The sequence below is a fragment of the Gobius niger genome (genome assembly GCF_951799975.1).
Source record: "Gobius niger genome assembly, chromosome: 16".
NCBI lineage: Eukaryota > Metazoa > Chordata > Actinopteri > Gobiiformes > Gobiidae > Gobius > Gobius niger.
In genome coordinates, this window is record NC_136867.1 from 26,157,301 (window position 1) to 26,181,892 (window position 24,592).

The following is a 24,592-nucleotide window of genomic DNA, read 5'->3' on the forward strand; positions in this document are numbered from 1 at the left end:
CTAAGGGGGAGAGGAAGAGCAGGTCACAGGTCATATCGAAACTGCTGTTTGGAAGATATGCAAATCTACAAGATCAAGCTTATCTTAAAAAAATTACAAAAAAGGGGAAAACATTTGAAAAATTGTGGGGAAATTAAAAAATATATAAAAGTGGGAAGTGAAAAAAAAGATAGAAAAAATTCAGGGGGAATTTTTTGCTGTTTTTTTATGTGGGGAAAAATAGTACAAAAAAGTGGGAGAAACTGGGCAAAAAAGTGGAGTGAAAAAATATTTAAAAATGTTTTTAAAATGTAGGAATTTAATTTTTTTGTTTGTGTGGAAAAATTGTAATGAAACAAGTGAAACATTCAAAACAAATTGGGGAAAAATTGAAAAAAACTAATGTAAAAATTCAGAAAAAAAATGGGGGGAAATTGAAAAAAAAAAATGTTTTTGTTTTTTTTTCTATGTGGGAAAATTTTACCAAAAAAGGGGGGAAATTTAATTTAAAAAAAATGAAAAATATACTTTTTTGTAATTGTAAAAACAAAAACAAAAAAAACAGAAAGATAGTGGGGAAAAAAAGAAAAACTTCTTGTGGAAAGTTTTTTTTTTCCTGCTCTTTTGTAGTGTTGAGCGACAAAGCAATACAAATGAAGATGTGTGCTTCCCATTATTGCCTATATCTGACGATTTGCAAAAATACTGCTTCACTGTCGTTTCCTCAGAGTCTCCAAAATATATTGAGGAGTTTCATTTTTATCACTATCGTCCAGCCCTACTGTCACGACAGAGACTGGACACATCAGGTTTCAAGTCAAAGGCTTTCTGTGAGCGCTCATGGAAGTGAAAAGTTTCTGTCAAATGTATAAAAGTTGTGGTAGAAAAGCTCCTCACTGCAGACAGGCGATGTTGTCCCTGTCGGTGGAGTTGTTGGCTGTGAGAGGCTGAGGGGGCTCCTGGTTCTCCTGCTGCGGGCTGGCCGGGGGCAGAGGAGGCGACTGGTCTCCCACCGGCTCCGGAGAGTCCACCACGCATTCGCTGAAGTCGCCCTGCATCCGCACCTCCAGCAGCTGAGCACAAGACAGGACATTTAACAAAACAAAGCTTTTGTTATACTGACAAACTTAAGCCGTAAAAATCATTTCGTAATGTCATTATTTCTCAAGGAATTTGGAGCCAGCTGGAATCCAGTTCAATGCTTTTACAGTCAAGGTCTAAATGTTAACTTCTAATCAGAATCAGAGTAGGTTATATTGCCATTTTCATTGAAGGTACATTCACAAAACTAGGATTTTTTAATGCTCCAAAGAAACCCGGGTAGGGGACTTTTTACAGTTTTCAAAAGTCCACAAAAACAACAATGTAAAAAGCAAATCAGATTCACAGTTTATGGAGCATGTTGCTGCACAGTTTGAGGCCAAATCTGTGGCCAGCGGGAAGCTGAACTCCCTGCCTTCCCTGCTTCCCTTGTTGTTGTGTGGAGCATGGCTAGGGCTCGGTAAGGTTACTTTTTTTCCCCTCGATAACAGTACTTTTATTTTATTTATTTATTTAACCTTTATTTAACCAGGTAAAAACTCATTGAGATTTACAATCAAGGCAGCAACACATCCATAAAACAAATATAAGACAAACTATGAATACATGTTAGGTGAAAAAACTGCAACCACCACAGCTTTGTACCAATTTCATCCATGTGGAGAAATTGTGGCAAAGATAAGGAAAAATAGGGAATAATGGGGGTAAATAGGGAAAATATTGGTCATAAAAATGAGTAAAAATTAGGAGGAAATGTTTTTCAATTAGAAAAAAATGGTCACAAATAAGAAAAAAAAGTGGGACAAAAAAATGTGGAAAAAAATATAGGGAGGAAAAAAAGCAAAACCTTTATTTGAGCTGAAATCAGCCCTTCCTTTAAAGCAGTACTAAGTAACTCTTGCCCCTAGAGGCCATACGCGCAACTGCAGGTGTAGTAGCATATTACGATTTTTTAACTTAATAATTGTCTTGGAGAGTAAATACTACGCTGACAGTAAAGGCGAAAGGACAGAGGGATATTGTACATCCAATTATACAATGGAAATCATTTTTTTCACTCAAACTTGGCTGTAAATACTGTTTAAAGTGACGCTAGCCAGCAGTTAGCTTTGCCCGTTAGCCTATTAGCTTCTTCTTCGTGATTCTATTAGTGTGTATTGGTTGCTCCAGCAGTCAAGTTGCAAGCATGGTTTTCTGGCCAGAGACACCAGGGGGAGATGAAAGACCCTCCAATCATCCCAAAAACACTTGGATTACCCCCACAAGGACTAGGGAAAGGATTTATTAAGGTAAACACGTTACTTAGTACTGCTTTAATGCTGTCTGGAAACTAAAGCCTTTCTTCTATACTTTCTTTCAATACTTTAATTTCTTCAATACCAGAAGTTCCCACACTTTTTTTCTGATGCAAACTGGTAGCGCTTAATGGTACTCAGCCCTAACCATGGCGGCCGTTTAAACTTTATGAGCTTCCTTTTCTGTAAACCAACAGGGCCTTTAACAGGAAGTAAAACTGTTCTTCTATCGTTACGTATTTGATTAGACAAAGACTAGAGACATAAACGTGTGAAGAACCAGCTCTGCACCAGGGCCTCGTAGCTCTTTTCCCCTTTAGTTCCTGTGGTTCTCACCTGCACTTCGTCGGTGGTGACTTCCTGTTTGCTGAACCTGTAGACGAGGACGTGGGCGGAGACTCCGGCCACACACAGCAGGCGGCTCTCGGGGCACCAGCTCAGCGTCTGGATGGCGAACGGGTCCTCGTCCACGATGTCCGCGTTGGCCTTCTCCTCCTTCCCTCGCGCTCGCTCGAACACTTTGGCAGTTTTCAGCTTGTACAGGACCTGGAGCATCACTTTAGCAGAAACACACACATTACATTAAACATCTAGAGGAACTGCATTATTATTATTGAGCCGCAAATGCACACTATCGTTGTGTCCTTGGGCAAGACACTTCACCCTACTTGCCTCCAGTGTCTGTGTACACTGGTGCATGAATGAGAGTGTGAATGAGTGACTAGTTCCTTACTGTAAAGCGCTTTGAGCCTGATATAGGTAGAAAAGCGCTGTATAAGTCCATTTCCAATGCCTGTTGCAATGGAATAAGGCTGATTACAGACATTACGTGCCTATAATAGAAATGCTATAGTCTCTCTGCGAGTGACTCCTGGTGCGATCTCCAGAGGTCGCGGTCCTTCCTCTCGCTATTTTCCCAATAAAGGAACAGGCCACCGTTTTTCATACAGAGATATGTTCTTACCTGAGCTTAGATGAGTTGATGTGTACTTGTCTGGTCTTGTGCGTGCCCTCAGTCACGCAAAACGACCACGGATGTTGCTAGCATTTAGCCTCTCCCAGTGTATTCCTATAGCTCCAAACGGGGGTGAAGTTGGAAGCGACCACACTCTTCCCGGGCACAAAGACCAGACAGGTACGTATCAACTCGTCGAAGCTCAGGTAAGAACATATCTCAGTATGGAAGAACGGTTCCTTTAATATAGAACCTGTAGTTACGCATAAGACCTGAGGTGGCAGTAGTGAGTATGAAGTTAAAAAAAACATCACAGACAGAGAGATACTGATGGCAGTCACTTGGATGTAAATACTTGACGCAGGAATCATTATTGAGGAGGAGTTTTTATCTTAGTTTTTTTTTATCTCCGAGCTAACTGGGTCAGTTTAAACCTCCACAAACATATTTCTAATTCCAGCGTAAAATACCGCAGCTACCAACAGTATGCTAATGATGGCATTTGGATCACCTAATAAAATAACACAATCACGGCTGGAGTGGCAAAGTGTTTGTATTTTAGTTTATGAAATGCTGTTAAAGGGACTAGATACAAGTCATGTAATTTTTATGCTCACTGCTGCCACCTCAGGTCTTACCCGTAACTGCAGGTATGTATTAAGCTTGTGCATAACTGACAAACCTTCTCTCATAACAGTAAGAAAAGCTCTGAAAAGTCTTATTTTAACAATTTGTTTGTGAATACTTACATGCAGAGGCGTCCCAGAATTTGATTGACCCGTCAGCATGTCTGGGATGAGAAACGGAAATTGAAAAAGAAGTTAAGTTAAAAAATATGTGCAAGAGGATATTTGTCCTGTTCATTCAAACTTTTACTGTGACATTTTAACAAACCAATTCAGAAGAGCAGGCCCCATGATGATATACTAATCAAAATACTAAACAGGAGATATTGTGCTGGAGATATTCAAACCAAGAACATTCTATTATTGTTTCTCATTTATGTTTCAATTCAAATCTAATAAAGTCACATAAAACTTCGTCAGAGTGCGGAGAAGGATCAGTGCCCCTCGTTTTTACAAGAAGCAGCACCTTTTAGACAAAACTAGCCTTTGAAACACAATGTAAAGCCTCGAGATGAGTCCAGAATGTGCCTGGTACCCTGTGATGATGATTTCGGGGTAGCTCTGCGCCCCCTGGCCCCAGTTGCCGCCGCTGACGGGCCACTCCTTTTTGCTGTAGCCCTGTCTCTTCTGGCGCTGGCCCACGGAGTACAGCGCCGGGATGAGCTCGGCCGGACAGTCCGCGAAGTACTCACAGCAGGTCACCGGGGACTCGTGGACCGTGAAGGGGTATGGGTTCTCGAAGGCGGGGTACCTGCCACACACGGGACACACACATGCTCAATACTGGGATGTCGGAATCGTAAACATCGACTAGGGCAGCACAAGGAGAACCAACACCTGTCTTTATTATCTCATTAAAGCAGTTAAACACAGCAGGTTCCTTAGTCCTTAAACAAAAAATGTTAACATCACATTTAACCTCTTACGTCACCTTCTTTGCCATATTTTAACGTTGCTTTTTTGTCACATTTTCATCTCATTTTTTGTCGCACTTGAGCCATGTTTTCATCCAAGTTTTCATCTTATTTTTGTTGCTATTTGGTCGCTTTCCAAGAGGCTTTTAGATTTTAGTAAAGCCAAACTGGAGAAAATGTGCTTGGTTCAGGTGGGGGTTAAGACGTTAACGGGACTATACAGTTTAAAGATGTTATGTCCTAATGTGTAGAATGAGCTCAGACCTGTTCACCACAACTGCCTCTAAAATCCTGCACTGTCACTCAAAAAGGTGTTCCTTCGGGTCTGAAGTGCCGTCATGCACGAGCTTAATATAGAAGGTGCAGTTACACGAAGGACCTGAGGTGGCAGTAGTGAGTATAAAATGGCCAACTTGTATCTAGCCCCTTTAACCCCTTAACTCCCACCTGAACCGAGCACATTTTCTCCAGTTTGGCTTTACCTCAGTCCAAAAGCTTCTGGAAAAAAGCTGTGAAAATAGCAACAAAATTGAGACGAAAACAATGATGGAAATGGGACAAAAATGTGAGAAAACATTGACAAAAAATTGACAAAAAAATGTGACAAAATATGACAAAAAAATGACAAAAATGTGATAAAAAACTGACGAAAAAGTGACAAAAATGTGACAAAAAATGACAAAAAAAATGACAAAAATGTGACAAAATGCTACAAAAAAATGACAAAAATTGGATTAAAAAATGGACAAAAACAACAACAAAAAATGACCAAAAAAATGACAAAAAAATGACCCCAAAAATTGACAAAAATGTGATAAAAATTGACGACAAAATGACCACAAAAATGACAAGAAAGTTACAAAAATGAGTTGAATACCCAACAAAAAAATGATGGAAAAAAATCTGATGACGTGAGGAAAAAGATCCTCTCAGTTCAGGCGGGAGTTAAGAGGTTAAAGAGTAATGTTTTATAAAAAATAAATAGATAACAATACAGTGGACAGTATTTTGGTTTGAAGTAGCTCAACTTAAAGTCTGTGAACTACAGTATATATTCCAAAGGATACAAAAGCTGAGCCAAGACAACACAGTTTTTCAGTCTTAAAAGATTTTGTGAAGAATGTTGGACCACACTGCACGACTGGTCTGTTACGGCTGATGCTGCTGTACTAGAACTGCATGGCGTCTCTCTCTCTTGCCTCATTTCTCTCTTTGGACGAGATAAACTGACCCCAGATCAGCAAAGACAGGCCTCTATTTGTGAGTGTGGGAAACGTGTGTCCTCATTGGTCAACAGTGTCATGTGATCACTGTCGGTACAAACACAGTGCAGCGATGCAGGTACGAGTCTTCCTGAACTTGTTTATAGTTCTGTCAAATGGCGACACGAAGAAACGGAACATACAGTCTTTCCAGTGGATTTAATAACAAAAGATCTGAAGACGGAGGAGAGAAGGAGCTGCGTGTTCCAAACACACAAAGAGCCGCTAAACTCTATGGTTGAAATGTGGCTGGGAAAAGCTGTTCTTGTGAACTTTCGGTGACATAATGCAGTGTTGTTTGCCGTGGTCTGCGTGGGGCTGTGGCCATTAATTAGCTGTTTGTGCTGCTGTTGTGACAGAGAAATGAAAAGTGATATAACTATCTAGAGGTCAACATTTCCGGGACCAAAAGGGAGAGAGACCTCAGGGGAGCAGAGAAACATCGCGATTAGCTACGACTTTGTTAAATACACAGTAAGTTTGAAGAACAGAACCTGGAGAATCCAATCGCTGAGTAAGGTTTAATCCAATGGCCGCTGGCTGCTCTGCTTTGTGACGATGACACTAGGCCCGGCCATTGCTGTAGTACCTCCATATAGCCGTCTCCCATTGAAATGCATTGCGCTTTAGACACGTTAAAAACAACTTCATAGCATGGTTTCTATTTTTCTTAAACTTTATAAAGCTAGATATTCCTCCATATTAAAGAAACCAGGCTGGTGTTCATAAAAAAAAGTACAAAATCTAGTACTAATGAGGACCGGACTGTTAGCATTGGAGTTGCGCGATCTACATAGTGAAGAACCCGCCCTTATGCCCTTTTTAGGAACATGCTTCGTCAGAGCGGGGGAGGGGGAAGTCTATAAATCCGCCATGATTTCCCCCTCGAGCGTGGTCAAAAAGACAAACAGGGAGGAGTGAAGAGGAGACGTCTATTCTTTTTAACAGTCTATGGTTTAATCTCCACAATTGTATTTATGATTGCCGCGAAAAATGGCGAAGCTAGCAACAGCATGCTAATGCTAATGTCAGGAATGTCATAAACTATGATTGAATCACCTAAAGTAATAAAGTAAAATCGGCCACTGCTAGAGCAGCCAAGTATTTATGTTTTTACAGGATTATAGACCAGACAATTGGAAAATCGGCCGAGCATATCGGCAACGGCCAAAAAAATCCCCCAAAACAAGCATTAGCATCGGCCCAAGACAAACCCAAATCGGTCGACCTCTAATTCCATCCACTCTGTCATTGGCCACTGCATTATATGTGTCACTTTTGGGACGGTTAAATCCCTCACGCTTCTAATGTGTGTCCGAAATCAAGCTTCAAAATCAGAAATTCTTTGATTTCCTGCGACTGAGGTATGGTCGCGTCTTTCTGCCGCCGACATTACACGATTCGAACAAGAGTCCAGACGTGAACCTACTATATGAAACACTCCAGCCTGAAGTCGAAGGCAGTCGCTCAAAAACTGAAAATTATAGCAAAATCGGGCAAATAAATGATGTAGTCTGTGCTCAGCTAAAAGCAGTACTATGTAACTCTTGCCCCTAGAGGCCATAAGCGCAACTGCAGGTGTCGTAGCAAATTACGATTTTCTTAACTTATTAATTCTCTTGGAGAGTAAATACTACGCTGACAGAAAAGGCAAAGGGAGAGAGGAATATTGTACATCCAATTATGAAATGGAAATATTTTTTTTTCACTTAAACTTGGCTGTAAATACTGTTTAAAGTGACGCTAGCCCACAGTTAGCTTTGCCCGTTAGCCTGTTAGCTTCTTCTTCGTGATTCTATTAGTGTGTATTGGTGACTCCAGTCCGGTGGCAGTCCAATCATCCCATAAACACTTGTATTACCCCCACAGGGACTACGGGAAGGATTTATTAAGGTAAACACGTTACTTAGTATTGCTTTAAGTCTAGCAGCACGATTTCCAGTTTCAAATGAATTTAGATATTGTTTTATCATTCAGGTTCGGTGAGACCCTTCAAAAGCAGCACATTCTAATGGCATTTTCCATGTTTTCCAACAAAAAAAAAGGAGGCAATTGATTAAACAGCAGACCAGATTATTCAAGTGAATTAATAATGCACATTTTGAGTTTGAGTGCAGCTTCCACAGACGGTGAAAAAGGGCGCACGGCTGAATACAACTCTTACTTCTGCGTGACCTATTGATGAACATCAGCTATATTTAGATTTAGACAGAGTGTGATAGAGAGTGTGGGCGGTCTTTTCTCCCCTGCAAACCTCTAAGTTTACAATACACACTGTAATCAAATTGACTCCGCTACAAGAAACTACATTAGCTGTGAATAAAGGGCGTCACCTTCAGGCAGCGCTTTACGTTTCTCGTTTTCATTTGCAGTGACATCTCTTTAAGCCGACATTATTTCAGCTCTATTTATGAAGCACGAAGCTCCACTGTCGTCGAACTCGATCTGAATTGCAAATTAACTCCGGGGCCAAATAGGATCAATACGCCTCGTCTGCCGCTGACTCACACGGCACAGAGGAGTGGGCCGGGCAGTCAATGGGCACAGCATCAGAGTTATGGACTGACCACACAGAGAAGAGGAAGAGAGACTTACCCGATCTGTCCCAAGTCTATAACAACCAGATCCTTCTCCAAAAGGACCACCACAGCGTACGGTTCCTGAAAGTCTGAGGACAGAAAAGAAGATGGACGTTAGATCATGTTCAACTCCGGCTCTTTTTCCACGCTTTAAAAGAGTCGTGGTTTATGGTCCACTATCGGGAAAGTCCACTTAAGGCTAGTTTTAGTATCAGAGTAAAAGAAAAGACCAAACTCTCCCTTTACGATGTTATATTATGACTTTTTCTGACATTGTTTTGCAGGAAATTGACACAGCAGCATCTTTCTCCAAGCTCATCCCTCTCACACATTCTGTTTGGTATCCACGTGTAGCATGATGACGGCGTGATCCAAGTAAAATCAGCAAAAAAGCCAGTGATATGCAGGCGAAAGAGGAGACAGTTCTCAAAATGAATTTTCCGTACACTTGCAACAACGTCTCCACTTTTATAGTCCGAATATATAGCGAATTTCCAGATGCTCAAAGTTGCTTTATAATTTCGTGCATTATTCATTCACTCCATACTCGGTGATGGTAAGTGAGGCAACCAGGCTGCGCCATCGGCCCCTCCGACCACCACCAACCACTCACTCACTCCATTCGCCAGGATTCCAAACGGTCTCCCATCCAAGTCCTGTCAGGCCCTTCCCTGCTTAGCTTCCGAGGTCTGACGGGATCTGACATAGCAATGGTGGTATGGACACGAAACACTCCAAACTTTCCAAGCTAGCACTTATTTATGAAGGACAATTCCTGGCCTGATTTATACAACATTTTTTCCAGGTTATTGTTTTTTCTTTTTTTTACTAATAACAAACTTGCTCAAACACTAAAGCCATCCAACCATTTTCTTCCGCCTTATCCGGGGATGGGTCGCGGATGCAGCAGTTGCCTAGACTTCCCGATCCACACACACCTCCTCCAGCTGTTCTGGGGGGACCCCGAGGCGACACCTCCAGCGTGTCCTAGGTCTGGGCCTCCTCCCGATAGGACATGCCTGGAACACCTCCAGAGGGAAGCGACCTGGAGGCAACTCAGTGATGACGGAGGCACCTCAGCTACTCCTCTCGACAAGGAGCAGCGACTCTACTCCAAGCTCCTCCGGGTAACTGAGCTCCTCAGTCTCTGAGGGTGCGCCCAGCCACCCTGCGGAGGAAACTCATTTTGGCCGCTTGTATCTGCGATCTTGTCCGTTCGGTCATTACCCCAATCTCATGACAATGGACCACGCATTCCCCCAATTTTCTATTTTTCCAGGCAAAGGATCCAGGAAATCTTTAGGAGGATCCAGCAAAGATTTGATCTGACAATGGGGTTTAATGAGAGTGTTCCGGCAAATGTTTTGGCCTGTTCCCCGAATCCTTCACATCAGACCAAAAATGTTCCTGAAAATACTAATTTACAATTTAAGCCTGACTATCTTCACTTCACCTTTTCATTTTCCACACCAACCCTTTTATTAACTGCCAGTTTTAAAGATTGCGAAAACAAATGCAATGAAATTCCATTCAAATAAAGTCTATCTATCCATCTAATCGAGAGCTTTGCCCCCAACTCAGCTCCATCTTCACCACAACAGTCCCAAGATACATTCAAACAAACAAAACTAAACCAGAGATAAAAAAAAAAAAACTTTGTATCTCTAACATATCAATAAAATAAAACCCTAAATTCAAATCTGGCTTAGTTCTTTATTCAGATTATGTCGTACATTCTTTTTCACTCATATTAATGTCAGTGATATACAGTTTCAAATTGATGTGACTAAGATTGCCTCACCGTTTGGATAGGGGGTTTCACAGAGCGTGAGGAAGTCCACGATGGGCGTGTCCATCTCCAGGACTGTGGTGCTCTTCCCGTGCATCACCGTGAGACAGGCTCGCCTCCGCCCCACCGTTTCATAGGACAGGCCGCCCGACAGCACCATGAACGGGTCGCTGAGGGCAACAAACACAGGGGAAACGAGTTTAAAAGGTTTAAGAACTTCTGCTTGAGGTTTGAATAGGGTTTGGCCTTGGTGTTTCCTTTCTTTCCCCTCCAACCATGACCCACACTTAGCTTTTGATTACACAGAAACAACATGAACTTCCTGAGCCACCGTTCGGGCTCAGGCGCTGCAGAAATGCGAGTGTGATCTGGAGTTTTCACGCGAGGCTCTAGCGGACCACCGGAGTCTCGATTACATCCTCTAAAAAAACATGCACTTATGAAAACAGACAGACATTCCTGTTTATTTATAGATCTCTCTGTACAGCTTCCCTTCATAAACATGTGAGCGCTCCGCCGTGACAGGTTAAATATACAGAGGAAGAGCGGGACTGAAAAACAGGAAACTCAGAGCGCTGGGCATGAGACGGGATAATGGACAGTGAAGAAGAACTAAAGAAAAGCCGAGGCACCATTTCTGCATCGATATTCTCTACATTTAAAAAGGGGCTACTTTAAAAAACATTGCGTGATGATTTATTCAATGCGTAGCGGCCAACAAAACGACCTGAGAACGCGGTTTTGGTGGCCTGTAAAGGAATAAATCAACACCCAGCAGGCATTGTTTTTGAAAAGATTTGAAATAAAATAGCCCAGTAGAATAAGGAGTATTTTAGAAGCTCCCAGATTCACTTTATAAACTTCACTCACCCCGCCCGTGTCGTCTTGTACTCCACTTTCAGGATGGGTCTGCACGGCTCCGGCTTCTTACCGTCTTTGGGCTGTTTCCCTGTAACATCAAACACTTCCTCTTATTATCTCCACAGTGAGAAATCTCGATACATTTCGGGCAGGGCACCGTTACATTGTTTTCGATGCCAGCACATTAACGATATTTGGTTTTTGATGTCGATACATGAGCGATACTTTTTCCGATACTAAAATATCTGGCATCTAGAAGAGAACAATCATGTGTGGGAGATATGCACAATTTTTTTTTTTTTTTAATTTACAATATCAGGTTCATCTCCAATGTCAAGAAATGTGTAAGAAATGGGGGGAAATTGTGGCAAAATTAAAAAAACAAAAAACAAAAGGGAGCTACAAAAAGGGACAAAAATGGCACACAAAAAAATAGGAAAATAGGGAAAATATTAGTAATAAGAAAATGAGAAAAAAAAATGTGTAAGAAATTGGAAAACCAAGAAAAAATTGGGGCAAAAATAAGAAAAAAAAATGGTAAAATGGAACAAATATTGGGCAATTTTTTGGGGGGGAAAATAAGAAGAATAAGAAATTCTGAAGCAATAAACAACACTAAAAAGTGACAAAAACACAAGAAAGAGTGCGAGAAAGCAGCAAAAAGAATAAGAAGAAAGCCACGAAAATGTGATGAAAAAGTGACAGAAAACTACAAACACAACAAATCCGCTTAAAAAATTGTAACAAAAGTTTTGTAGGTCTTAGCTTAGGTTACATTAATATAAACAACTCACATAAAGTGTTCTGATCATTACAAATATGTGAGATCAGTTATTTCTTCATTAATCTACTTTAGGTGTTTCTTATAGTTTCTGACCCAGCCTTGAGTAGTTTTCGTTAGCATTAGCTTTAGCTCCCACTAGCTTTAGCATACTGATGCTAACCGTGAACTTTTGTGCTGCAATCAAAAATACATTTGCGAGTTAAAACTAGGTTCTCCCCTTTAAAATGATATGCCGACATTCACTTCAATTTAGGTGGTAAAAGTTGTGTTTTTAAAACGTTGAGAGCCAAAACTGGTATCGGTTCAGAATCTGATATTTGTAGCCGATATCCATCCATCCATCCATCCATTTTCTTCCACTTTTCCGTTGCCGGGTCGTGGGGGCAGCTGGTGGAGCTGCCCAAATCACATGGCACCAGCCCCTATGGCTCCTCCTGCAGGTGGTGGGTCCACAGAAGGACTCATGGTTCTAACCGGGCCTGTTGGTCTTTCATAAGGGGCTTCTGAACCGCTCTGTCAGACCCGTCACCCAGGACCAGTTTGCCCTGGGAGCCCCTACCATGGGCCCCCGACAACAAAGCTCCCAGGATCATTCGGGTGCTCAAACCCCTCCACCATAGCCGATATCCAATATTGTATTTTTTCCAGTATCGTCTCAGATATCCGATACCAGTATTGGATCAGTGCATACCTAGTACCTAAACTTTTTCAACTGTACCCATCCCTAAATACAGTAGACTGATATTTCTCAACACCATTCACTGAATTCAGTCCGAAGCGTGTGTTACCGTGCGGCGTGATGATCTGCAGAGGTTTGACGGGCGCGCGGACGTTCCACGTGGTCAGCGTCCCGTCGGAGTGACTGCACGTGAACTGCTTCCCCTCATGATGCCAGGCCACGGAGTGAATGGCCTGCAGTGAAACACAAGAAAACAAAGTTAAGAGCAAACAGAGGCAGCATTTAGCATTTACGCATATCCCAGTGTGCACCTGAACGCCCCCGACAAACTGCTGGGACTCACGAGAAGGAAAAAAAGAGGGAAAACTCCTTACCTCGTCATAACTGTAGCGGTAGTCAGCTTTTTTACACTTCAAATCCCACAACACCACGACCCCGCATTCGAAACCGATCAGCAGCTGCACAGACAGGACGAAGCCGCCGCAATGTGTGAGGAAATAAAGAGTTTGAAATGTAACAAAACAACAGCTTCATAAAGTGAAAGTCCAAACATAAGGATTCGTGTTCTCACCTTCCCTTCGTCCATGGGGTTGTCGCTGATGTGAACCACCGGCCCCGGGTGCGTCTTACTGGATCTGAACGGTTTCAGAGCGAAAGTAAATTTAGAAATAATTAGTTACAATTTATTCAAGTAATAAAATGTTACTTCTGCACTGAAATAACTGCCCCAGTGTGTCCAAGTACAAAAGCTGGTGATCCTAGATCTGAGACCAGTGTTGTTTTTGGCAGCCCTCTTAGTTTTAGTCACATTTTAGTCATTTTTTAATGTGATGTTTTAGTCGTTGACAACTCAAAAGGTTTTAGTCAAGTTTTAAACTCATATATGTGGGTCAACAAAATGATTTAGTTATTGTCTTTGTTGGCAAAAACAACACTGCAGACCTCTTTTTCCCCTTCCTTCCTTTCTTTCCTTCCTTCCTCTTTCTTTCTTTCCTTCCTTCCATACTCTCTTTCCTTCCTTCCTTCCTTCCTTCCTTCCTTCCTCTTTCTTTGCTTCCTTCCTTCTTTCCTTCCTCTTTCTTTCCTTCCTTCCATACTCTTTCCTTCCTTCCTTCCTCTCTTTCCTTCCTTCTTTCCTTCCTTCCTTCTTTAATTCCTTCCTTCCATACTCTTTCCTTCCTTCCTTCTTTCTTTCCTTCCTTCCCTCTTTCCTTCTTTCCTTCCTTCTTTCCTTCCTTCCTTCTTTCCTTCCTTCCTTCCTTCTTTCCTTCCTTCCTTCCTTCTTTCCTTCCTTCTTTCTTTCCTTCTTTCCCTCCTTCCTTCTTTCCTTCCTTCCTTCTTTAATTCCTTCCTTCCCTCTTTCCTTCTTTCCTTCCTTCTTTCCTTCCTTCCATACTCTCTTTCCTTCCTTCCTTCCTTCCTTCTTTCCTTCCTTCCTTCCTTCCTCCCTTCCTTCTTTCTTTCCTTCTTTCCCTCCTTCCTTCTTTCCTCCCTTCCTTCTTTCCTTCCTTCTTTCCTCCCTTCCTTCTTTCCTTCCTTCTTTCCTTCCTTCCTTCCTTCACAAAATGTAACATAAAGGCTGTTACAAATCAAAAGACAAAAGCAAACTTAAATGCAAAAGTCCAAAAAGGAGTGAGGAGAAGTTTAACTTATTTAACCCCACCCTCTAATCCAAACACAATTAATAAGATCACTTTCCTGTTCCTATATAGAGTTTCACAATACTCAAAATAAAATAAATAAATAGTAATAATAACAGGGTGAACTATTTTTGAAAAAGGAGGCACATACATGAGACGAATCACTTGCTGCTGCAGTACCACAAGCAGCCACTAAGATGGTTCTTTTATCACACAGGAGGGCGAAGTGTCCGACTGTATCCAGGCCTATAGTGGATTTCTATCTATTGATTTTCTTAACCACAGACCTGGCATGTGTAACTCTGCGGTGAAGCACTCACAGTTCGATGGCTTTGTTCCACATGATGACGTAGCCCGACAGCGTGAAGGACTCCACGTTGACGATGTGGATGTTCCCGCGCTCGGTGCCGATGTACAGCCACTTACTCTGGAACGGCAGGTGGCAGTACGTGATTCTGCAACAGGGAGGAGAGAAATTCAGAAACAAATGAAGCAAGTCAAAGATTTAACTCCAGATACGGAAACCTCTTACCCCCCACGTTAACCAGGCACATTTTCTCTGGTTTGGCTTTACCCAAATCTAAAAGCTTCTCGATGCCTATAGGCCAGTGTAACGCCTCATTTGAAGACATGCATAACTGATTGTTACCTTTTTATTGCCTTTTTTGTTGTTGTGTTACAGTAGTTTGTTGTCATGTTTTTGTTGCTTTATCATCACTTTCTTCATTGCTTTTTTGTCGTGTTTTCATCCGTTTTTCGTCACATTTTTGTCACTTTTTTGTGGCTTTTATGTTGCTTTTTCATCACCTTTTGACCAATTTTTTTGACGTGTTTTCATAGGGCTGGGCAATTAATCGAATTTTAATCTAATTGAGATTTTAATAAAGATCAATCACGAAAATCGCGTGGTGCATTTTAATCGAGGAGAATTGGCCAGAAAAACATATGGACGGTGTAGCTGCAACGCCTGTCAGGTCAATCCCAGGGAAACACTCGGCCCAAACAAACAGGAAGCACGGATGATACATGCGGAAGCCAGAGGAGAGGACCTGGTGAGTTCACATGTAAAATCGGCTACAAAGTTACGTTAACTCGTCTAAAGGTAAAACAGAAACACATGGGGAGCCTCAGAGGAACAGGACGCACACGGGGATGAAGAGTTTACCTTCAAAGAGGAAAACTGTCAATCACTTTTTGGACCATGTGGATTTGTTTTGAAGCTGCAGCCGTGGATTAGCTGGAATTCTAACAGTTAATTGTAAGTTTGATCGTCTTTTTTACTAATAAATGTGCGGTTTACTCATGTCTTTATGTACATAATAAGTTGTCAGCGCTTCACTCCATGACGTTGTGGACTTTTAAGGCTCCACCCACAATCATGAGCTCGTTGTCGCTTCTGACATTCTTCAAACTTTCTTCTTTGCAGATGTTTGTGTGTTGCAGATGTTTGTGTGTTGCAGATGTTTGTGTGTTGCTTGTCCAGGTGAAGCGGTGACATGGGGATGTGGTTCTGTGATGCTAGAAGTGTGGAGTTTGTTTTTGCTGATGACACTACAAAAAGTAAATATCAAGCATTGGCTTAAATGACTTGAATTGAGGAAATGTTTCTTGTTTTGAGCGGTTTTCACTCATTTAGACACTTTTCCTGATCGGACCAAGTTTACTTTGCTTGTTTGAGGACATTTCAGACCAGTTCTAAGGTAAATCTCGCTTGAAATAAGAAAGTAAAATTGCCAATGAGACAAGACCAATTTTCTTACCCCATTGGCAAAGAAAATTACCTGAAATAAGGACGAAATGTATCGAAACGAGTCAGAAACATCTCAGAACAAGTGAAATAATCTAGGACAAATGCCCAAGAACTTCTTAACTCGTCAAAACACCTAAAATTTGGATTATTATGCTCAAATTGAGATGTTTATACTGATCTAGTTAAATACTTTTTGCAGTGGAGTTAGTTGCAGTTTTCAGTTTTCCCGCAGCATCTGTTTACATGCTCGTCCAGGAAAGACCACATTTATTGTTTTTTTCTTTTAAACAAAAAAATCAAATCGAAAATCAAAGATCGGTCAATATGGGAAAACTAATCAGATTTTTTTTTTTTCCACAATCGCCAAGCCCTATGTTTTCATCAGTTTTTCATCGCATTTTTGTTACTTCTTTGTGGCTTTTATGTTGCTTTTTCATCACTTTTTTTCATCACATTTTGACCCTTTTTTGTTGTGTTTTTATTGCTTTTTTCATTGCTTTGCTGCCGCTCTTTTGTCGTGCTTTCATCAGTTTTTCGTCGCATTTTTTGTCACTTCTTTGTGGCTTTTCTGTTGCGTTTTCCTCACTCTTTAGTCGTGTTTTTGTCGCTTTGATTTGTGTTATTGTTACTTTTCTGGCATGTTTTTGTAATTTTGTTGTTGCGTTTTCATCCTCGTTTTCGTCTCCATTTTGCTTTTTTCAAGAAGCTTTTAGACCTGGGTAAAGCCGACCTGTAGAGAACGTGCTCGGTTCAGGTGGGGGCTAAGAATTAACTTACATTCTGCCTTCCTACAGACATTTTGTGTTTAGAAACGGTGCTTTGCCTGGAAAGAAGCGGAGCGAGGAGGAAGCATTTCATTTGGACGCTGCTCTGGCCGCAGTCACAGATTTAATTACGACGCACCTGGTCTCTGTCACGCCGACGAACTCGGACTCGAGGGAGAGAGGCTGAAGGAGAGCGCGGCGCAGTAAATACAGTTCTCTGTTACAGGCCGTCCCATCCCAGAGGAAAGCTCGTTTATATCTCTAAACACTAGGGGCTAATGGTGACGGCCCTATTGTGACTCAGAGTTATGTGGGTCACGGCTGCTGCTGAGACGCTTTTCACACAGCGTTTCAGGACTTTTCTTTAGCTTTAACATGTTGAACGCCGCCTCCTTTGAGTAAATCTGCATAGTGCCTTTTGATGCTGTTTAAATGTTCAGATATTGGAGTTTTAATGGCAGAAACTCTAAAATCTATGCATTTCCTTCCTCCAAACTCCAAACAGAAAAGTCTATAGATCGGACGATTAGCCTCTTTACTCCCACCTGAACCTTTTTATCTATTTATTTTTTTACTTATTGGTTTATTTGGTCGGGACAGTGCATGTTAATGAACATACATGGGTCTCATGCATGTAAACTAGCCACACTTGGACTAATTTCTATCCGTCGTCCCCCATGCACACTCTCAAACACACTCCCATTCATCCTGGCCTATTGTACATGTTTTTAGTGGTAGGGGAAACCGGAATACCCGGAGGAAACCTACGCAGACACGGGGAGAACATGCAAACTCCACACAGAAAGGCCCCGTCCAGGTGGGAATCGTATTCGGACCTTCTAGCTGTGAAGCACAAGCGCTAACTGTACTACCGTGCCGCTCTGGCTTTATCCAAATCTAAAAGCTTCTCGACTACAGGCCTGTGTAACGCCTCATTTGATGACAGCTAAGCCCTACAAAACTGACTGTGATCTTTTTGTCACGTTGCCGTCCCTTTTGCATCTGGGTTTCTTGGGGTATTTCTGTTTTGGTCATTTTTTGTTGCTCTCTTTATCTCTTATTTCCCTGCTTTTTTGACGCTTTAAAGCAGTCCTAAGCAACTTATGCCCCTAGAGGCCGTAAGCGCCACTGCAGGTGTCGTAGCAAGTTACGTTTTTTTACTCATTAATTCTCTGTGAGAGTAAATACTACGACAGAAAAGACAAAGGGAGAGAGGGATATTATTCATCCAATTACACAATGGAGATAATTCTTTTCCTTTAAACTTGGCTGTAAACGCTGTTTAAGTGGAGTTAGCCTGCAGTTAGCTTTGCCCATTTGCCTGTTAGCTTCTTCTTCGTGATTCCATTAGTGTGTATTGTGCCTCCGACCCGGTGCAGAGAAAGTTGCAATTGTGGTTTTCTGGCCAGAGACACCAGGGCGAGGTGAGAGACTTATTGACGTTACTTAGTCCAGGTTGGCTTTACCCAAATCTAAAAGCTTCTTGGAAAAAGTGTCAAAGTAGCAACAAAAAATTGATGAAAATTAGAATGAAAATGCAACAAAAACACAACGAAAAAAAGATGAAAAAGTGACAAAAACGCAACAAAAAATGTACAAAAACAATGAAAATGTGGAAACAACTTAAGGAAATCTATCCGTTTATATGAGTTTTGTAAATCTGGGTTAAGCTGAATTGCTGATTGCTGGTTTAGGCGGGGGTTAAGAGGCTAAAAAACCAAGTACCTTTCTCTGTTGAACTTGAGCGAGTGCAGGACGGCGGGGATCTTCTGCCGCAGGTTCCACATATGAAGACTGTCATCGGCCAAAGCGGTCACCAGCGCCCCCTACGGACGAGACACGGCATCAGACACAGAATAAGCCGACTGTGACTGGGTCTAAAGTGCAATGAAACGTGTGGAGACCTCGTTGATGAGGAACTGCAGCTGGATGACGGCGGCTCCGCTCTCGTGCTGACAGTAACACTCCACCCCGGCTCCGCCAAAGCTAAAGGAGCAACGGTCAAGGAAAAGGACGGCGACGATTCGGCAAAAATAATAAGATGTCAAGATGCAGTTTACATGGCTCCATCAAAAAAGCAAAAAAAAGTGTACAATTCCAGCCAAAACTGCAGACAAAGAGAGGATACTATGCAAGTATTTGGTGCTAATCTCAAACACATTGATCTAAAACAACTGAAAGAAAATACAATAGTTTCACTTCCTGGTTATTCAAACGATCTCTCCGTAAGCCCCTCCTTCCCCTTTGCTGTGCAGCTGTTTCAATAAAAAGTCAGTAAAGCTCATGTGGCTGTAGTGAAGCTCTGGTGAGTGTTTTTACTTTATGATGAAAGGCATTAAGCATTTCCTTCATTCGCAGGAACCTCAACCCCTTTAGAATTACTCAAAGATGCGCGAGTGGGTCGACACACAGCTCTGAGTATGTTTTTGATGAACATCGTAACATGGCGAGAAGCTCTAAAAAGTACATTTTGCATAATTAGACCATCATTTTTTTATTTTGACAAAAAAAATAGTCAAGCCATGTCATTGTACGGTTTTATTTCTGTTGGAAATTGGAATTCATCGTTTTTTTAATGCTAGTTTTCAATGACATTTATTTAGCACTAACGTCTTAACTTCTTACTGCCTGAATCAAGCCCATTTTCTCCAGTTCAGTTCAGCTTTACCCAAATCTAAAAGCTTCTCGACTGGAGCTTACAGCCTATAGGCCAGAGTAATGCCTCATTTGAAAGCTAAGACCTGCAAAACTGATGTCGTCGTCACTTTTTTCATCTAATTATTCGTCACTTTTCTTGATGAGTTTTTGCCACTTTTTTGAGACTTTTTTTTATTTCATCCTTGTTTTCTTCTCTTTTAATGCTTTTTTTTCAGGAAGCAGGACGCACTTGATTAAAGCAGTACTAAGTAACTCTTGCCCCTAGAGGCCATAAGCGCAACTGCAGGTGTCGTAGCAGGATACGATTTTTTAACTTATTGTCTTGGATAGTAAATACTACGCTGACAGAAAAGGCGAAGGGACAGTGGGATATTGTACATCCAATTATACAATGGAAATATTTTTTTTCACTCAAACTTGGCAGTTAGCTTTGCCTGTTAGCCTGCTAGCTTCTTCTTCGTGATTCTATTAGTGTGTATTGGTGACTCCGGTCTGGTGGCAGTCAAGTTGCAAACTTGGTTTTCTGGCCAGAGACACCAGGGGGAGATGAAAGACCCTCCAATCATCCCATAAACACCTGTATTACCCCCACAGGGACTGCGGGAAAAATTTTATTAAGGTAAACACGTTACTTAGAACTGCTTTAAAGCCACACCTCATAGAATTTAACCCAAATAATAAAATTGTTGTGTTTTGTGTTGATGGCAACAGTATAGTCCAAAATGTTACGCAGTGTACCTTTAAGGCGGGGGACGTTAATGCCTCATGGTAACATTTATCAATTTCAAACCCTTGGATAATTCTGCAGCTGTCCAACAAACTCAGAGAGAAAACCATCACAAACCTTTTACGCACAAATGTACAATAAAAGATGAAATGCAAACCCGTCGTCAGGGTTACACGAGTGCACGACTAACAGGACGTATCAAACTCCAGCTAAACCAGGATCAACCAAAGCTCCGGTCAACAATCTGTCCGCCTTAAACAAACTAAGGTGGAGCTGCAATAAATAACAAGGAGACCATTTTGGTGGAATTGGGTTTTAGAAAGAGAAGCCTCCTGAAGCAAGAGAGGGAGAGACTGAAGCCTGGCGCCGGAGCACAGTCTCCCCCCCGACCTTTCCATTTAGACTCCGGTCTAGACGCACGCTGTAAAACATTCACCGCTGTTATTAATGGTCATGCAACTGGAACAGGTCAAAGGGAGGGAAGGGAAGAGTCTATAAAGTGGAGCTAGTAATGAAAATGCGATTAGGTTTGCGATTTATGCTTTTAAAATGAAGACTCGGATCACAGTTCATAATTTAACAGAAGTATTTGAGAAAGAAATTAACGGCTAAACAACAATCACAGGCCTCAGGTTCGCAGGTTTAGTAGATAAAAAGAACCAGGTGTTTAGCTAAAAGATACTGCACAAAATAAACGGCACACTTTGAGATTTGCCCACAGTGACTCATCAAAGTCCTGCAGCTCCGCACTCGAGCCCTGATTATGAACGTCTTAATGTCTTGTAATTAGGATTGGGTACCATTAAAAAAAAATTCAGATACCGGTACTTTAAAGAGACTAGATGCAAGTTGGTCATTTTATGCTCACTCCTGCCACCTCAGGTCTCACGTGTAACTGCAGTTTCAATATTAATATTATATTGAGTGACAGTGCAGGATTTTAGAGGCAGTTGTGGTGAACAGGTCTGGGCTCATTCTACACATTAGGACATGGCTGGAACATGTAGTCCCTTTAACGATACATGGTTTTCGATACTGGGAAAATCCCCCTCTTCAGTACTAGTTTTAATACCTAAATTACATTTTGAAGTCATTTTTTTTTTTTACTTTGCCAGTTTATGTTTTGTGGAGTAGTTTTTTTTAAATATATTTACAGTTCGCAGTTGTTGTTTTTTTAAATACTAAAATATTTGTCATATACAGTATAGGTCAAAAGTTTGGAAACACTTTTTTCATATATTCGTTTTTCCTTTCAGGTCAAAACTGTTCCTGTGGTAGATTCTCACCGAAGCCGTTCCTTTATGAGTGAACACATACGGAATTGTGTTTTAAACAAAAAAATGTTGACATAAATTCTTCCAAATGGCCGCCTGTCGCTCTGATTACTGCTTTACACTTTAAACATTTTCTCAGTGAGCTTCACGATGTCGTCACAGAAATGCTTTGGACTTCTGAAACATGTTGAAAACTATCTCAAAAGACGCCCTTATGAAGCTCATGGAAAAAACACCAAGAAGTGGAGTTATTTCACCTGTTTTTGTTTCCTTCATAATCCCATCTGTTCATAGTTTAACGCCTTCAATGAGAATCGTACTGTGTTAATAATGTTGAAAATAATGAAAAGCTAAGACATAAAAAGTGTGCCCAAGCTTTTGGCCTGTACTGTAGATCCAAAAAAACAGAAAAACAATGTTACTTTATTCCTTTTCCTTGCATTTCATTTATTTCATATTTGTATTATTTATTTGAGGTGAAACGTTTATGCTAATTTCCGCCATATTTTTAACAACATTTTCGCCATATTTACCTCAATGTTTTTGACACTTATTTTCCACCAAATTTGTTTTTGTCTTGTGGAGCCCTTGAACCCTTCAGGGCAAATCCACGTACCCTCTACCTAGCTAAATTCAAACATTTGCCTGTAAAGATGCATTTGAATAGCCTTTCCTTTTAAAGTAATGCTCTAATAGTAAGTACAAGTACACCCTGATTGAGAAACACTGGCTGCTATGGTAAACTGTGGCCTATACAGTACATCAAACCACTGCAAAAGGGAGAACCAACAAAAAACTACAACTACATTCACGGCCTATGATACAGAAAGATACCACCACCTCTATATAGATCACAGAGTTCAACAGAATAACACAGAAATGAAAAATCGAGGGGCACGACGACTTCCTGAATCCACAGTTTCCAGCGTTCAGTGTCGCATTACGCTTTTATAATGTTGATTTAAGCTCGTATGTTCTCCTCCTTCAGTCCACAACCTGCCTGTTGCCTTTAACGTGATCTGATGCAATGTAGGGCCTCGACAGCTGCTGAACAGGCGCTCTCAGGAAATGAGCAAAAACCCACCGCCGGACCAGATTACATCACCGCAGAAAGCTCGACGTGGCACGTTCCTGCACGCCGAAAAATACCAGGATTTTTGTATTTTATTTGTATTAAAATGCCAAGTTTCAAGGCCAGGCTCATTAGGAAAGCGCAGAATTGGCTCGCAGTGTTGGAGTTCTGGGTAACGAGCGGCGAGGAAACTTTCTCTGCTCTTGAATCACACGTGTGAATTAAAAGTTATGCCACATGGTTGTTATCTGAAGACACGTTTACAAAGTTTATGGTCCACATTTGCTTTTTTCGTCTTTGAAACATTCTCTGTCCACGACGTCCCTTGTCACGACTCAAGGGAGACATTCTTTCATTTTTGACTCAAAGCAGACAAGAAAAAACAATTAAACGGAATGATAAAGTGTTCTCTCAGTGTTTGGGACTGGGTGAGTTGCGTTCAGGCGGCTCCGATCCTCTCCCACCATCCCAAAACATGCACAACAGGCTGCATCCTCCATCTAAGCACTTCTAATCATGAATCTAGCAACATTTCTGAAGATGGTACAATCCCTCCTTCTCTACAAAGTAAACATGAATCTAACTGGGACAATAATATGACTTTTCTTTGACTTTTTAGTACAGGTCATGCCACTAAAAGGCCGATATCTCCAGAACCAAAAGTGACTTTTCGTTTTGCACTGGAAAAAGCTCAGCCTTAAAATGAGCCCACCTAGGTTTGTACAAGCAGAGGCAAGTAATGCTTTTTAATGCCATTTTTAATGCCCAAACACTATATTTCAATGCCACAAACGCAGAAAAAAATCAGAACATAATGAATTTCTTATGATTTGTAAACATTTTATCAAACGGAGGAAAGGAAATGGATGAAATGGGAAACTTTTTAGGAAAAGATGGGGTCAGTTTCAGCCAAAACTGAACTGACCATGTTACACTTAGACCATAATTGATGACTGTCATAATTTTCCAATAAATGTACATGTAATGCCAGTTTGAATCCAATTTAATGCTTTTTAATTACACTTAAAGGACCTACCTGATTTTACTTCTAGAAATGGAATGAAATGTATTTTGTCCTCCTTTTGGATATTGTGAACTCAAACCTTAGAGGGGAAAGCAGTGCGATCAAATAATAAAACACCTGTATCAATTTTATGAACTTTCCGGCTATTTTTCTAGCATCTTTGTGAAAGTGACCTCATGGATGGTATTGTGCTCTTTGAATCACTGACGCCTGTGATCATTTCTGTTCATGAACTTCATTTAGCAGTTCAGGGGAGGCCGGATAGAAGGTTTATGCACAACTGCAGCCTCTACACCTTCATATTCTGGAGACTCCAGAGGCACCAGCAGCTTCAAATACCTGTATGCTGTTTTATAGCAGCTGTTCTCTTAATCCGATGTATTTGTCTGGCAGAAACCGTCCTCATTGTGCATTTACCTGCACAAAACCGTGTGTGCTCTGAATCAAATCTCTTAACAATACGATGATTAAGCTTAATCTTTCATGAAATATCGAAAGCTTTCATACCTAGACCAAGGCATTCAACTATTTCACGCTTTTCATCAACAGAGAGATCCTTTTTTCTTTCCCATATTGCTTGAAAATGTGGAACGTCCTTTTATAGTATCCCTTAACTGAACACTAATCATCACAGGCGTCTGAGATTGATGTCAGTGATTTAAAAAGCCCTGAGACACCACACCCTCCATGAGTTTCATTGAAAATCTTTTATTTTTTTACCTTTATGGCACTGAAATAAAATGTGCTTAATAATTCTTAACGTAGTGTATTTTATGTTTCAGACTTTGGCTCATCATTTTAGAGATATATAGACCACAAGTCTCCCTCACTTTTTGTTGCAAAGTAACGTCCAAAAGTTGGCGCTGTCGTAGATGGTGGGATCATGGACCTCATAGGCTTGAAAATTATATCGCAATAC

The 24,592-nt window shown here is 41.2% G+C and overlaps 1 protein-coding gene across 3 annotated transcripts in view; it reads right to left on the reverse strand.

The window, feature by feature from the left end:
• The window catches only part of stxbp5b (syntaxin binding protein 5b (tomosyn)), a 63,898-nt gene that overhangs the window by 17,828 nt on the left and 21,478 nt on the right, over positions 1-24,592 (reverse strand). For all 3 annotated transcript variants that reach the window (XM_079573384.1, XM_079573383.1, XM_079573382.1), the window contains exons 3-15: positions 18,823-18,904; positions 18,644-18,744; positions 14,725-14,859; positions 13,336-13,399; positions 13,139-13,222; positions 12,874-12,997; positions 11,311-11,389; positions 10,453-10,610; positions 8,668-8,740; positions 4,432-4,647; positions 4,020-4,060; positions 2,652-2,872; positions 877-1,052 (exon numbers count right to left, since the gene is read on the reverse strand). In XM_079573384.1, coding sequence (XP_079429510.1) covers positions 877-1,052; positions 2,652-2,872; positions 4,020-4,060; positions 4,432-4,647; positions 8,668-8,740; positions 10,453-10,610; positions 11,311-11,389; positions 12,874-12,997; positions 13,139-13,222; positions 13,336-13,399; positions 14,725-14,859; positions 18,644-18,744; positions 18,823-18,904 — 1,554 coding nt within the window. The remainder of the gene's footprint in view (positions 1-876; positions 1,053-2,651; positions 2,873-4,019; positions 4,061-4,431; positions 4,648-8,667; positions 8,741-10,452; positions 10,611-11,310; positions 11,390-12,873; positions 12,998-13,138; positions 13,223-13,335; positions 13,400-14,724; positions 14,860-18,643; positions 18,745-18,822; positions 18,905-24,592) is intronic.